The sequence below is a fragment of the Chamaea fasciata genome, unplaced genomic scaffold (assembly GCF_029207755.1).
Source record: "Chamaea fasciata isolate MVZ Bird 193981 ecotype frontalis unplaced genomic scaffold, bChaFas1.0.hap1 SCAF_25, whole genome shotgun sequence".
NCBI lineage: Eukaryota > Metazoa > Chordata > Aves > Passeriformes > Sylviidae > Chamaea > Chamaea fasciata.
Window position 1 is genome coordinate 5639119 of NW_027094110.1, and position 13668 is coordinate 5652786.

General features: G+C 55.3%; 1 protein-coding gene across 1 annotated transcript; it reads left to right on the top strand.

Moving 5' to 3' along the window:
- The first annotated feature begins 4433 nt into the window (after positions 1–4433).
- Positions 4434–7585, top strand: RABIF (RAB interacting factor). The gene is made up of 2 exons (XM_066203971.1): positions 4434–4628; positions 4695–7585. The coding sequence occupies exons 1-2, from the start codon at positions 4443–4445 to the stop codon at positions 4938–4940; spliced, it is 432 nt and encodes a 143-aa protein (XP_066060068.1). The 5' UTR covers positions 4434–4442; the 3' UTR covers positions 4941–7585.
- The last annotated feature ends 6083 nt before the right edge of the window (positions 7586–13668 follow it).

Here is a 13668-nt window from a genome sequence, read left to right on the forward strand (position 1 = left end):
ACATATGTGTGACTATTACGTGAAGGGCTTGTGCAAACCCTCTGTTAGAGAGGCAGCTACCCTCAGTGTCTCTGCCCTGCAGCTTCAGCCCAGTAGTGAAAAACAGCTGCTCCAACTGTGAGATCTGTGGCACAGAGACCAGCCAGGCCTGGGGAATTCCCTAGTGAGGGAATTTCTTGTAAGGTCTGTTGGAGAAGAGCGTGGCAGCAGAGAGGAGGAGAAGACTGTGACTACAGTTGACAGCAATAATAAATCATCAGGGGCTGAAGATGAGCCCAGGGGGCCAAGAAGGCCAATGACACCTGGCTCGTAGCAGCCATGGTGTGACCAGCAGGACTGATGACCCTCTGTCTGTGCTGGGCACTGCTGAGATCACACCTCCAGTCCTGGGGCAGTCTTGGGACCCTCACAAGAAGAAAGACATTGAGGGGCTGGAGCATGTCCAGGGAAGAGAATGGAGCTGGAGAAGGGTCTGGAGCCCCAGGAGGGGCTGAGGGAGCTGGGAAAGGGGCTGAGCCTGGAGAAAAGGAGGCTCAGGGGGGACCTTGTGACTCTGCACAACTCCCTGACAGGAGGGGACAGCCAGGGGTGGGGTCAGGCTCTGCTCCCAGGGAACAGGACAGGAGGAAACAGCATCAGGTTGTGCCAGGGGAGGTTCAGGTTTGAGATTGGGAAAAATTTCTTCCCTGAAGGTGTGGTCAGGGCCTGGCACAGGCTGCCCAAGGCAGTGGTGGAGTCACCATCCCTGGAAATGCTCAAAAGCTGTGTGGATGTGGCCCCTGGGGCCATGGTTTAGTGGTGAACGTGGCAGTGCTGGGGGAGTGGTTGGTCTCTGATGTAAGAGGCCTTTTCCAAATTAAACAATTCCATGATTCTAATACTGTTACAGTAGAGCTGCAGCTCCTGTATCCACCATGGGCATGTGGGATGAATGGAGCCCAGCATAAACTCATCTGTCCATAATGCAAAACAGATTCTGTTGATTTCAGGGCAAACTGCAACATTCTGCCCCAGGAGCCTTTGATGCCTCCAAATCCTCCACCTCCTACTTGGTCCCGCCATAAACAGCTCAGCACTCACTCCAGATGTTCAGGAGCCTCTCCTGATGCCCGTCCCCCAAACTGCTCCATCATTCTTTAGCCAGCGAGAAGTGGGGAAGCAAAGAAGGGAACAAAGAAGGTCCCGCTTGGGGAGTGCAGCACTCACTGGTGCCATACATGGATCTGTCCTGCCTGTGCCCCCCTGACACCTGCAGGGACACAGGCAGTGCAGGGGGAGTTTCTAGGCTCCGACACTGACCCTGGAGCTGTCAGCAGCTCCTCTCCCTTCCCTGACAAGCCCTGCTCTCCTGCAAAGGGCTCAGGGGGATTCAGTTCCAAAAGCGACGTGTCCGGTGTCTTGTTGGGCAGCAAGTCAGCAGCTGGGCAGGTTGAAGCAGCGCCATCAGAATTGGGTCACAGCATGATGTGACCCCATGGGAGTGGCCAGCAGACCCATCCCTGCCTTTCCAGGCCAGGATGTACTGAAGGAGCTGGTGTTTCCAGGGAGGTAATGCACAATATAAATCTTCAAAATGCTCCGTGTTGGTGCTGGAGATGAGAAAATGTAAAGGCTCCTGCTGGAAGCAAAACAAAGGGACAAAATGTTCTGCTTGGTAGTAAGTTGGTATCAATTCTCCCTGGCCAGCAAGAGTGAAGCTTTGCTTCATGAATAATCCAGCAGAAAATGCAAAAAGGCAGAATTAAGAGTGAGTTTTCAACAGAGATAGCTCCCACCCAAGAATTAAGAATTAGCCAAAGATCCTATTAGTGGGTTTTTATTTACCTCTTGAATTGTCCACAAGGACTGGGACAGTGAGAGACACCACCCCAGCCACCAGCCCTGACCAACCAGCCCAGCCCAGCAGCAGCCTTGGGCCACAAGCTGGAGACATCAGTGCGGTGTTTGTGCCACTCAGGGTTTGTGGGCTGGGGACCTCGTCAAAAGTGCCCCGTGTGTGAAGGTAAGAGCGATGCAGCACTGACAGCTGTGCCTTTCCACCCGGCACCAGCCTCCCCAGGGCAGGCAGAGGGCTCACTTTCCTCCACCCCATGTGGCTGGGATCTCGTCCCTCACAGGCTGGGTTACCCCCAAAATGAGGATGTGCGCACGTGGTACAACCGGGCAAAGCCTTACAAATGTGTCACTTGGTGCCCTGCTGCAGTCAGATCAGGAGGGAAAGGCCTCCCCCACTGACCCTCCTGCAAAGCAGGAGGCTGGTCTGGGGCAGGAGTGACCCACGGGGAGGCTCTGAAGCTCTGGAGAGAGAAAAGTGACCCTGAAGTGGACTGTCCCTGCTCAGGTGCCTCTGGGGCAGCTGGAGTCAGCTCCCAGGAATGTTCTGGGGTGTTTTTCTCAAAGTGATGTTGACACCTACATGAGCAGGGAAGAACTCACAGAATCCAAGGATAACTGCACTTGGGAAGGGCAATCTGGTGGTCTGTAACCCTACCTGAAGGAGATCCAGTTTGGATCAGGTTCTGCCGAGTCCAGAGTATCTCCAGGCATGGGAGTTCTGTGACTTCCCTGAGCCCGTGGACAGGTGGCTCTGGCTGTGGGACAGGACTGAACCGCGTCACCTTCCCGTGGCTGGTTTGTGCCTGGCCCAGGGCAGTGGGTGCCCAAGGGCTGCTCAGGGGCACTGCTGAGCTCCACACCTCCTCACAACCTGCTCCCCTCTCGGGCCACGCTCTGGCTCCACACACACACCCAGACAGGGCTCAGGAGCTCAAACGCCCCCAGCTCTGCCCCTGCCCAAGGAACACCTGCACAGGTCACCGGAGAGTGGGGTGCTGTCTCCCAGCTACACTCACACCCCAGCTGATGTCAGCATTGCCCAGGGCTGGAGCCTGCGGTGAGCAGCCGGACTGCTGCTGAAATCCGATACCTTTATTTAGTACCTCGAATTTATTTAGTGCCTCGGTTCCCTTTTCTGGCCTCTCCTGAGGGTTCTTGGCAGCAGACAGTTAGGAGTGAGACAACAGGAGGATGAGGCATACTCACACCAAACCAGGACTCTTCTGGGATCTGGTCTACCCTCTAAAGAAGCAGTGGCTCAATTAAAAGGCCTTTTCCCATCTTTTCAACACTAGCAGAGAGGTGTTAGCAGCCCACAGCCAGAGTGGCTCAAAGGCGCTCAGTGAGGAGCAGCCGAGTCAGCCGGGCCCCAGGACCCTGTCCCCAGCACTGCTGCCCTGTGAGCCCTGGCACTGCCTCCTGCTTTGCCCGGGCTCTGCGGGCAGGGAGCGGGCTGATCTCGGCTCTCCTCTCCAGGAAAACACATTGCCGCCAGTGTCAGCCCCTTGCTCCGTTCAGGGCGCTCCATCCTCCCCATCAAGGGGGTTCTCTCTGTTCCAAGCAGCCGAGAGAGCTGCTGTGTTAGAGCAGCCGGGGCACTCCCAGCGCTGATGCAATCTCCACATGCAAAGATGTGCTGCAGCTTCACAGGATGCCAGCGTGGCCGGCTGGGAAGGGACCACAGTGGCTCATCTGGCCCCACGTCCCTCCACTATCCCAGAGCACAGGGCACAAGATTGCGTCCAGACGGTTCTGGAAAGTTTCCATTGATGGAGACTTTGAAGGGAGACAATTTCCCTTTGTCCAGCATCAACTGGCTTCCCTCTCCAACCATGAATTCAAGCATCTCCTGACTCCCATGCCTGGGAAGTGACTGTCCCTGATGGCCCCCTGGGCAGGCCCACGACAGACAGGCCGCCCTGCCCTCTCCTGCCGGTCCAGGATCACTGGGGGACCAGAAAATCCCACACTTGTTTGGGTGGGAAGGACCTTAAAATTCACCTCATCCCCCCTGCCCTGGGCAGGGACACCTTCCACCATCCCAGGGTGCTCCAAGCCCCGACCAGCCTGGCCTTGGCCACCTCCAGGGATGCCGGGGCAACCCATGCCACGGCAGGATTCCCAGGGCAGGACTCGCAGGGCAGGATTCCCGGGACAGGATTCTCAGGGCAGGATTCTCGGGACAGGATTCCCAGGTCAGCATTCCCAGGCAGCATTCCCGGGGCAGCATTCCCGGGTCAGCATTCCCAGGCAGCATTCCCGGGGCAGCATTCCCGGGTCAGCATTCCCAGGTCAGGATTCCCAGGCAGCATTCCCGGGGCAGCATTCCCAGGCAGCATTCCCGGGGCAGCATTCCCGGGGCAGCATTCCCAGGCAGCATTCCCAGGCAGCATTCCCGGGGCAGCATTCCCGAGTCAGCATTCCCAGGCAGCATTCCCAGGCAGCATTCCCGGGGCAGCATTCCCGGCCCGTGATTCCCGCCCGGATCTCGCGGACACTCCGGGCACGGGGAGCGGGGCGGGGCCACCACGGCGGGGGCGGGAACGTGCCGGTGACGTCACCGCTGCGCTCGGCCTGACGTCGCTCGGCCGGCCCCGCCCCCGGCCATGGCGGCGCCGTGCGCGGAGATGGAGCCGGCGGCGCCTCCGCCCTCCCCGCCCGCTCCTCCTGCGGCCGCCGCGGGCTCGGCCGGGCTCGTGTGCGCGCAGGGCCGCAACCTGCGGGCCGTGCTGTGCCAGCGCTGCGGCTCCCGGGTGCTGCTGCCCGGCGCCGCCACCTTCGCCCGCCGTGAGGTACCGGGGCGTTCGGGGGGGGGCGGGCGGTGCCGGCCGGGCGGTGACGGCCCCGTGTCTCCGCAGCTCCTCCTGCCCGCCATGAGGAAGAAGGCGGCGGCGGCGGCGGCGGCGGGAGGCGGCGGGGACGTGCTGCGGGAGCACTGGCTGGTGCGCGACATGTTCTCCTTCGAGAACGTGGGATTCACCCGCGACGTGGGCAACGTCAAGTTCCTGGTGTGCGCCGACTGCGAGGCGGGGCCCATCGGCTGGCACTGCCTCGACGACAAGGACAGCTTCTACGTGGCGCTGGAGCGCGTGGCCCACGAGTGACGCCGGCCCCGGGCTGCGAGCTGGGCCCTGCGGGCCGCCCGGCCCCGGTCAGCGCAGAGCCCGACTGTCGGCGGCCCGCCCGCTCCCCGCCGTGCCTGACCCCGGCCCGGCCCGCCCGGCCACCCCGTTCCCCGGATCCACAGGCTGACCGGCGTCAGGAATTGCAGACCTGGCACAGCCAGCTCCTCACCCGCGCCCACGGTGGAAGAGTGTTGGTGGTGGGGGGTCCCTGTACCCTGCAGGGACAGCTCACCCTGACATTTTTGCCATCTAGCCTGATCCGCCCCAGTCTGGCTGTTCTGTTCTACCGTTTCCCTGGTGGCTGCTGTCGCTCCAGGGGGATGAGGTGTCTCTCATGCTGGTGGCCCTGTGACACCGTCTAAATGGGGGCACTGGGACAGGGCTGCAGGAGGACAGGACTGCTGCACCGAGTGGTTGTGGCAGCTGAAACTGTCTGATCTGCGAGCAGAGCAGTTCCAGGGTTTAAGGCTGTATCTTCTGTCGGTTTTCAGAAGGAATGTTCGCTGCCCCCAGCTCTAACATTTATGTTCTCCAAAACCTCATCTCACCTGACATCTGTACTCTGTGAGAGTTGTGGCACCTGAAGTGAGTGTAAGGCATTCCAACTAACACGTGCAGTTCTATTAACTGAGTACTTGGGAGCAAAACACAGGTAGAGTGTGCAGACAGCATAGGCTGATAGAGCAGCAAACAAAGAAAATGTGCCAGACCATAGAGCTTTCAGGCAGCAAGAGTGAAGAGGTTCCGCCTGAAAAGGATCTGAATCATTGGACAGGCAGCGCTGAAGCATGTCAGAACATAGGTGTTAAACAGTGATGTCAGGAAGGAATTTCTCTTCTGTAAAACCTGGTGGTAAAAGTTATCTGGGATATTGTGACCAATTTTGGTTTCTGCCTTTTGAGAGCTGGTCACAAAGCCAATTAAAAATGGAAGGAGGCTGCAGCAGCTGTGGTTCTCACTGCATTTATCACTGCTGGTAATCGTGGCCCAGTTCATTCTCCATTGCTAATCCCTGTATGACAGAGCAGCTCTCCAGGGATGCTCTGGGGTCCCTGGAGCTGTGCCTCACTCTGGGACATATCCTTGTCCTCTAACCCAGCTGTGAAGGCATAGTTGTCACCGTGCTGGGGGGATGGACTTGTTTGTGCCACCAAACTCCAGGTGGGTGTAGGTGTGCTGCCCCAAGGAAGAAGAACCTTTTCCTTGGCCATCTAATCTAATGAAACATTTTTGCTGGCAGGGCTCTGTAAGGCAGGCACAGCCTCAGATGAGTCTCCCAGAAGAGGCATCCTGACAGCAGGAGGGGCAGAAACAAGTCCCTTGTTTCTGCAGTGCTTGAGCACCTGCACTTGTAAGATTTGGAGACTCTGCCTTAATGTGTGGCCTGTTGTGGGGCTGCTCTGTCAGGAACCTCTGCTGTGGGCAGTCAGGATTTATCAGGGGAGGGACAGAGGCAGAACTGTGGTCTGGGGCTGAGGGTCTCTCTGGAGCAGGAGGCAGATCCTGTGCTGTGTCCTTGCTAGCTGTGTCAGATGGACATTTGTCATGGAAACTGCTTCTTCCCTCCTGCCCTTGCTGCCTCTTAGCCCTGAGCCCAGGGACTGCGCAGGTTCATCAAGGAGATGTGCCTCAAAGGACAGGAGAGCTTCACTTGGGTTCTGCACAGGCATCACAGAATGGTGGGATTACATCACTGATTTCACACTTTCATTTGGACTGTTATCTCTTAGGATATGTGTTCTGACTTGTAATACCCCAGTTACAGCCCATGTTACTTAAATACACTGCGCTGCACAAGCTTCTCTTTGAAGGTGCCACTGTGCAGAACAGACTGTGGGAATCAGCTTGGCCAACGCTGAGTAAATGACCTCCAGAAAATGGTCCATATGGATTCCTGAGTAGTGGGTGGTGCTGGGATGGAGCTGGGGGTGGTGGCAGTTTTCCCAGTCAGCAAACGCCCCTGGAGAGGTGGGAGAGCTCGGGCCAAAGGCCTTCATGTTGCAGTGGCAGCAACTGAAATCCATCCCAGCACAGAGTGCTGTGAGCTCCTGCTCCTCTGGTGGGAGAGGGGAGATGAATCCTCCATGGATCCAGGTGTGCTTTCTGCTGACTCTTTAATATTGAATAGGATCACATAAACTCGAAATGCTAAGAGGAAATGAACACTCTGATGGGAATTTTTGGGAAGAAGCTTTTGTACCACGGGATCTTGGGGGTCATTCAGCCTCAGGTAGGGTCTTGAGTTCCTGCAGCTTGGAGAGGCCAGAAGAAACACCCCTGCAGTGCAGGTGGCACAGGCAGAGACCTGGGCCACGTGATGGGACAGCTGTGCAGTCCAGCTCTCAGTTAGCACCAGGGCTAATTCTTATTCCCAGAGGTGACTGAGAATTTCAGGGGGTGGGCAGGAAGTGGGGAAGAGGCAGCATCATTGTGGGATTTGAGCTCAGGCAGCTCCTCTGTGCTGTTAATGGGGCTTTGTAGGGAGGAGTGTCCCAGTCAGCAGATGTGGCCTGGGGGAAGAGCAGCTGCTGCTCCACTGGACACATCACCAGGTTTGGGATCTGCTGAAGCTGCACTGTTCCTGTGTCAATGAGAACCAATAAAAATTCACATACACTCACAAATATTTTCACTGCTTTTTATCCAGCATGTTGAAAAACTGTTTTCCAGTTGCCTGCAATAACTCCTAGAAAATAAGGGTAGACAACCCTCAGGCATGGGAAGCACTTACACAGGAAGGCTCACTTGCAGCCCATCCTTCTCTATCAACACCAAGACAGTGCAGAATCCCTTATTTCCATGTGTAGGTCACTTTAAATTAATTTGGAAATGGATTCTTCTATTTAATGTCCGCATAGATGTGACTCCTGGGACCATCTTGTGTTAAGATGTAGCAGTGCCTCGAGAGGGAACAGTAACAAACCTGCCTCCCTTGCTCCAGTCAATCCCTCCAGCCAGGTGCAGGGGGAAAGTAATAGCAATTTTGTCTGATTGCTTCCCGGTGTGGATTTAAGGCATGCCTGGTTTGTATAGGTCAGGTGTTTCTATGCTATAAATGTGCTTAGGATGGCTAAAAGCAGACCTTGCTTCACTCTGGCATTGGATTGGGTTCACAGCCCAGAGCCACTTCCTGTAGCTTCACCTCTCTGCTCCCATTCCCACCCAAACCTCCCACTTGAGCAGCTGCTGAGCCCTTTGCATGTTCAATTTGATAACTTAGGCTGAAGCTTCTTGGCTGCTGGGCTGACACATGGGAGTTTGGGTGCTGCAGCCTGTGATATGCTCCAGGGGCAGTGGCAGGATGAGGGCCTTCCCTCCTTTTTGGCAGCTGCAGGCTGTGAGATCAGCTGAGCTGTCGTGGGGAACTGCCACAAGTCATGCCTTGTATAGGGGTCACAGTCACACTCTTCCTCCCCTAAATGAATTATATTTCACTGAATCAGGTAAGTGGTGCATGGAGCAGAGGGCTGGGATTCAAGGCTCCCTCTTTCCCAAGCTCTGCAAGGCAGCAAAAGGCCTTGGTGCCTGGGCCTGCCAAGACCCAAGGTCTCTCCTTGATTCCTCACCTCTTACTGAGGGAATCTTCAGAAGAGCAGTGGTGACAATGTGGACTTTGAAGCAGTAGCTTGGAGAACTTTGCTGTTTGCTTCCCTGCTGTGTCCTAGGGCTCTGCCATCCAGAGATGGTCCTCACGGGGGAACCCAGCAGGGGTGAAAGTGAGATCACTGCAACACCTGCTCGGTGTGTCTGTGGGACCTGCTGCCTGCAGGTGTGGAGGGGAAGGGCTCAGCAGAGTTCAGAGAAGAGCTATGGTTGATGAAAGCATGGCCAGCTTGGCCATGGAGGTGGTCGTGGTGTTCCCTGTCCTGCACAGCTCACCTTGCTGCATTCCCTAAAGCTCTGCTGTGAGTAGGGACTGCCCTGTCAGCGCAGGAGGTTCTGCAGGGAGGTGGTTGGGGGAACAGGGATTTCTGAAATGTGTTACGAATTTCCCTGAAGGTTATTTTACATATCTTGCACTCCCTGGCAGGAACATAAGTAGGAGGAGAGGAAACAATTGAGATGAAATAGCTTCGGGGTCCTTGGACAACTAGTGCAGGGAAAGCATCCCTGCCTCCCACAGAGTCAGGTTAATACAGGCCAAACTCCAGAATCACAGAAACACTAAACTACCAAGTATTTTGCCAAAACCCCACCAAGTATTTTGAAGCTGCTTGGGGACACAAAAGGAAACCACAGCAGATGAGTGGAACTGGCCATAAAAATGCAGAGAGAACATGAGGACTTTTATCAAAGCCAGCTTTGTTCTCGTTCAACCAACACTTTCGTGCATTTCAGCATAAATACTTGAGTGCTGAGCTGTGAGGCAGCCAGGTCCCTCCGGTGCAGCTTTGGTATGAGCACAGCTGGGCCCCTCAGTGACAGTGAGGGGAGAGAAGGGGGAGATGGCAGCCTGGCAATCCAGGCGAGAGCTCCTGACCTGTGGGGCTGGATGGGGGAGAGAAGCCAGTTTTCACAGGAGTGTGCTTTGGAGTGAGTGCCCCAGCACCTGAAAATTACCCAATCATACACAAAGTGAAAATCGAGTGCTTGGCTCCCTTCGTGCAATCCCCGAGGAAGCGTGAGCAGGTTCCGGGGTTGCTGAGATAACACTTCAGCAGCTCTGGAAAAAGTGTTTCTTGCATCTTTCCTAAAACTGAATCGAGCACAGTCCACAGTCCATCCCAGTGGTTGCTGCAGCTTGTCTTTTGAAGTGCTGCACACCGAACTCTGGGACAGCTGCAGGGGTGGGAGCACCTGTGGGGCAGGATCTGTCCCTTGAGCATCCCAGGGCCATTTCCTGGGGGCCTAAGACGTGAACTAGTCACATACAGCTTCTGCCTGGAGAAAGGCAGTTGCCCTTCCCTCCTCAGCACGGTTCTCAGCCGTGTGGGGTGGGCTGGACGGGCCAGCCCCGGGCAGGTTTGGGAGCCCAGAAATGCACCTGGACCTGGCAGTGGGGCATGTGCTGCCCCAGCAGCCGTGCAGCCGCACAGGAGGTCGAAGCAGAGAGCCAGAGCCGTGTGCTTCCAGCAGCCCCGGCTGTGTGTGGCAGGACACGGTAGAGCTGCCGGCAGGGTCTGTCCTTCACAAGTCTTTCAGGATAATTTGTGTGCTGATGGGATCCGAGTGTCCCTGGGGTGAGAGGCTGCGCTGGGAGGATTCCCCCGTGGATGTGTTTGTCCCAGCCTCTCCTCGCTGGGGAAGCGGCAGGGAGTGTGTGTATGCTCAGCTGGGCTTTTGCTCCCCCTTTCATGTTCCTTGTCTTCCAGGAGGCTCTGAATTCCCCGGGGGAAGGCAGGCAGTTGCTGTAATCGCTGTGCGTGCAGAGGCAGAGCGCTCCCGTCTGCTTGCTGCCTGAAGTCCCCTGTGCCGTTGTTCCAATCCAGCTGGAAGAGATGCCCTGAGAGCAAGGGAAAATGAGCAAAGCCGTGTCAGCACAGGTATCCTTCCCCTCCTCAAGCAGCTGGCTCTGCACGCTGCCTGCAATGCTGTGAACAGCAGACTCTCTCCATGGCAAACATCCAGAACACAGCTCGTTGCAGAATCGCTGGTTAATTTGGAATATCTGGCACTGGAGCATGAGGACATGGCTTCAAGGACTTGTTGCCTCGTGCTTTCCTGTTCTCTTGAAGGACTTGATTCACTCTGCCAGGCCATGGCAGGTCCAAGGGGTTGGCACCAAAAAAGGCCAGGACTCAGCAAATAGAACCCAACTGCCGAAGAGAAAGGGTGCTTGGAGAAAGGAGCAGCTTCAGGCTCCGGAGGGAGGGATCTCCCTGGATAAGGAATACTGAAGTGTGAGGGCTGAGATGCATCAGCAGCAATCTGGGGACTCTGTGCCCTTCTCAGCTCAATCCCTGCTGCAGCCACAGGTGTCCCAGCCTGGCTGTGCTGCCAGTGCTCCACAGGCCCTCATGATGCCAGCATTGCTCAGGGGGATCTGGTTCCATCCCCTTCCTCAAGGCCCCTGCTGGGATATGGGGATTGCTGTTGGAAACCCAGTATGCTGGCACCAAAAGGGAATGTCTTGGGTGTAGCTGGATGGTACCCAAGACACAGCTCCTGATTTTGGGGGAGGTGATGCTACAGTGCCCAGTGCTGCACATACTCAGGGCAGCACAACATAACGTGCAGTTCACTGGGACCCTCTAGCTCACCCCTTGGCACCCCCTCCCCGCCTTCACAGACAGTTGTGCTGCTGATCCAGCACAATGTGATGTGAAATTGGTCTTGACACAGAGGTCAGTGAAAAGAGGCTGTTGCCATGTGCAGCTGCACCACAAGGCCAGGCAGTGCAGAACTGCCTGCACTGGTTGTGCAGTGCACCTGCAAAGCACCTCTGCTTGTCCATGCATCCCTCTGCAGGTCACTGGACCACCTGGAGCTCTCCAGCCAGGTCAGTGCCTACAGTGCTTCAGCTCCTCAGGGCTAATGGGGACATGAATGCTCAGCTCTGTCCTGGTGCCCTGCTCTCATCCATCAGTGTCACCGTGAATTCCCAGAGGGTCTCAAATCTGAGACAGTGCACTGAGGAGTTTCTGTTCCCACCTGCTTTACTGGTCAGCAATCCACAGGATTCTCAGTGCAGCCACTCTGTGTGCACTTTGAGTAGCAAGAACCAGCTCAGATCTGTGACACTTCCCCCAGCCTCTGCTGCCTGACCATCACAGATGGATGCGGCCCTGCCAGGGGAGTCTGGACTGTGGATGTGTCCTGGTTTAACCCCAGCTGGCAGCTAAACACCAGCACAGCCCCTCATTTCTCCCCCACACTGTGATGGCGGGAGAAGTGGAGGGTGAAAATCAAAAAACTGGTGTGTTGACATGAAGACAGTTAAATAATGAAAAAGATTTTTTTTTTTTAATGTAAGGGGGAAAAAAAAAAAAAAAAGAGAAGGAAATAGAAACCAAGAAAAACAAGTGATATGAGAAAGCAGTTGTTCATCACCAACTGCCCTAAGCCTGGCCAGACCCCCACCATCCCCCCACCTTCTGTTTCAGGGCTGAGCATGGCATCAACACGGTCTGGGATATCTCTCTTGTCAGTGAGGGACAGCTGTCCTCGCTGTGTCCTCCCAGATCCTTGTGCACCCCTGCCACAACACTGCTGGGTCAGAGTGAGGGGCAGAACAGCTCCTGACTCAGCAGGAGCTAAATCATCCCTGTGGGATCAGTGCTGTTTTCAGCACAGATCCCAAAGAGCACCACAAGGTGCTGTGGAGAGCTGTGACTCTGCCCCAGCCCAAACCCGTACAGGATGTGAACTGTTTGCCGCACTCACTCACTGCCCCACCTCTGACAGGTTCCATCATCAGGACCACGCAACAGTCGGTACAGATGGGAACGCCCAAATTCTGGGAATAGGAATGAGTTAGTACCTGGTGCTGCTGCCTGAGCAGCAGGGAGGGGAAGCTGCACAGCAAGAGAGATCTGGCTTAATGAGTGATTTTGGTTGCCCACACAAAAAGAATCACAAAATGTTTTGGGTTGGAAAGGTCCTTAAAGCTCATCTTGTTTTCACCCCCGTCATGGGCAGGGACATTTTGCACTATCCCAGGCTGCTCCAAGCCCCATCCAACCTGGCCTTGGACACTTCCAGGCATGGGCAGCCACAGCTTCTCTGAGCATCCTGTTCCAGGGCCTCACCATCTTCACAGGGAGGAATTTCTCCCCAGTATCCCACCAATCCCTGCCCTCTGGCAGGGAAGCCATTCCCCCTTGTCCTGTCCCTCCAGGGCCTTGTCCAAAGTCCCTCTCCAGCTCTCCTGGAGCCCCTTTAGGCACTGGAAGGGTCTCTAAGGTCTCCCTGGAGCCTTCTCTTCTCCAGGTGAACACCTCCCGAAAAAAGCCAATTAATTGCCCTAAAAGAGAGACCAATTCCTCTAGCAGGGCAAGACAAGATACATTTTCAGCATCTAACCCAAAAGTTAGTGAGGAGAAGACAAGATTTGCAGGCTAGGGACAGTTTACTGCCAGATAACAAACTAAACCTGTTTCAGGTACCAAAGCCTGGCATCATTTGAGACAGGGGCACTCTCCAGCACAGACACAGCACCCAATACAGGGAGGCCACAGACCAGTTGTTCAGGAGGGCTTTGAATTCTAAATGAAAAACAACTGTACTTGCTAGAGAAGCTGTTTCATCTTTGGCAAATGGCAGGTGGAGGTTTGGTATCACAGAGCAGTAGGGAAAGGCAGGAAAGCAGCACTGAAAGAGTCTGGGCTGAAGCAATATTTGAAGTGAGCAGCCTCTGCAATGTGGGCTTGCAGAGAACAAAAAAATAGGGCAGGTAGTGAAGTCCATGCTTGCAGGAGTAGGATTAAAACAGTTGGATGAACAAATAATCTAAGATTTAAAAGCAGAGAATGTATTTAAGGTCATTAAACCAGGCTCTTATTTAAGGATTACCTCCAAGAAGCCAGGCTAATAGCACGGTGAGGTTACAAAGTCAAGTGATCAAGGGAGACAATGCTGATACCAAACTTGCTTATGAAATGTTAATCTGTGTGCAGACGCTGCTGCAAGTGCTGCAACAGTCACAGAAGGAACCTCACAAAACAAAAACAGAGCCCAGCCCTTTGGGGTTCCACTCTGGCAACTCGGGCACATCCTGCCACTTAATTGGACACTCCCTGCGGGGGCAGGATCAGGTATAAACAGGGTT

What these genes read in the sequence shown, in the direction of transcription:
- RABIF (XM_066203971.1), top strand. Translation starts at nt 4,443, where the DNA reads ATGGCGGCGCCGTGCGCGGAGATGGAGCCGGCGGCGCCTCCGCCCTCC. An exon ending in CCACCTTCGCCCGCCGTGAG is followed by an intron (nt 4,629 to 4,694) that starts GTACCGGGGCGT and finishes GTGTCTCCGCAG; the next exon opens with CTCCTCCTGCCCGCCATGAG.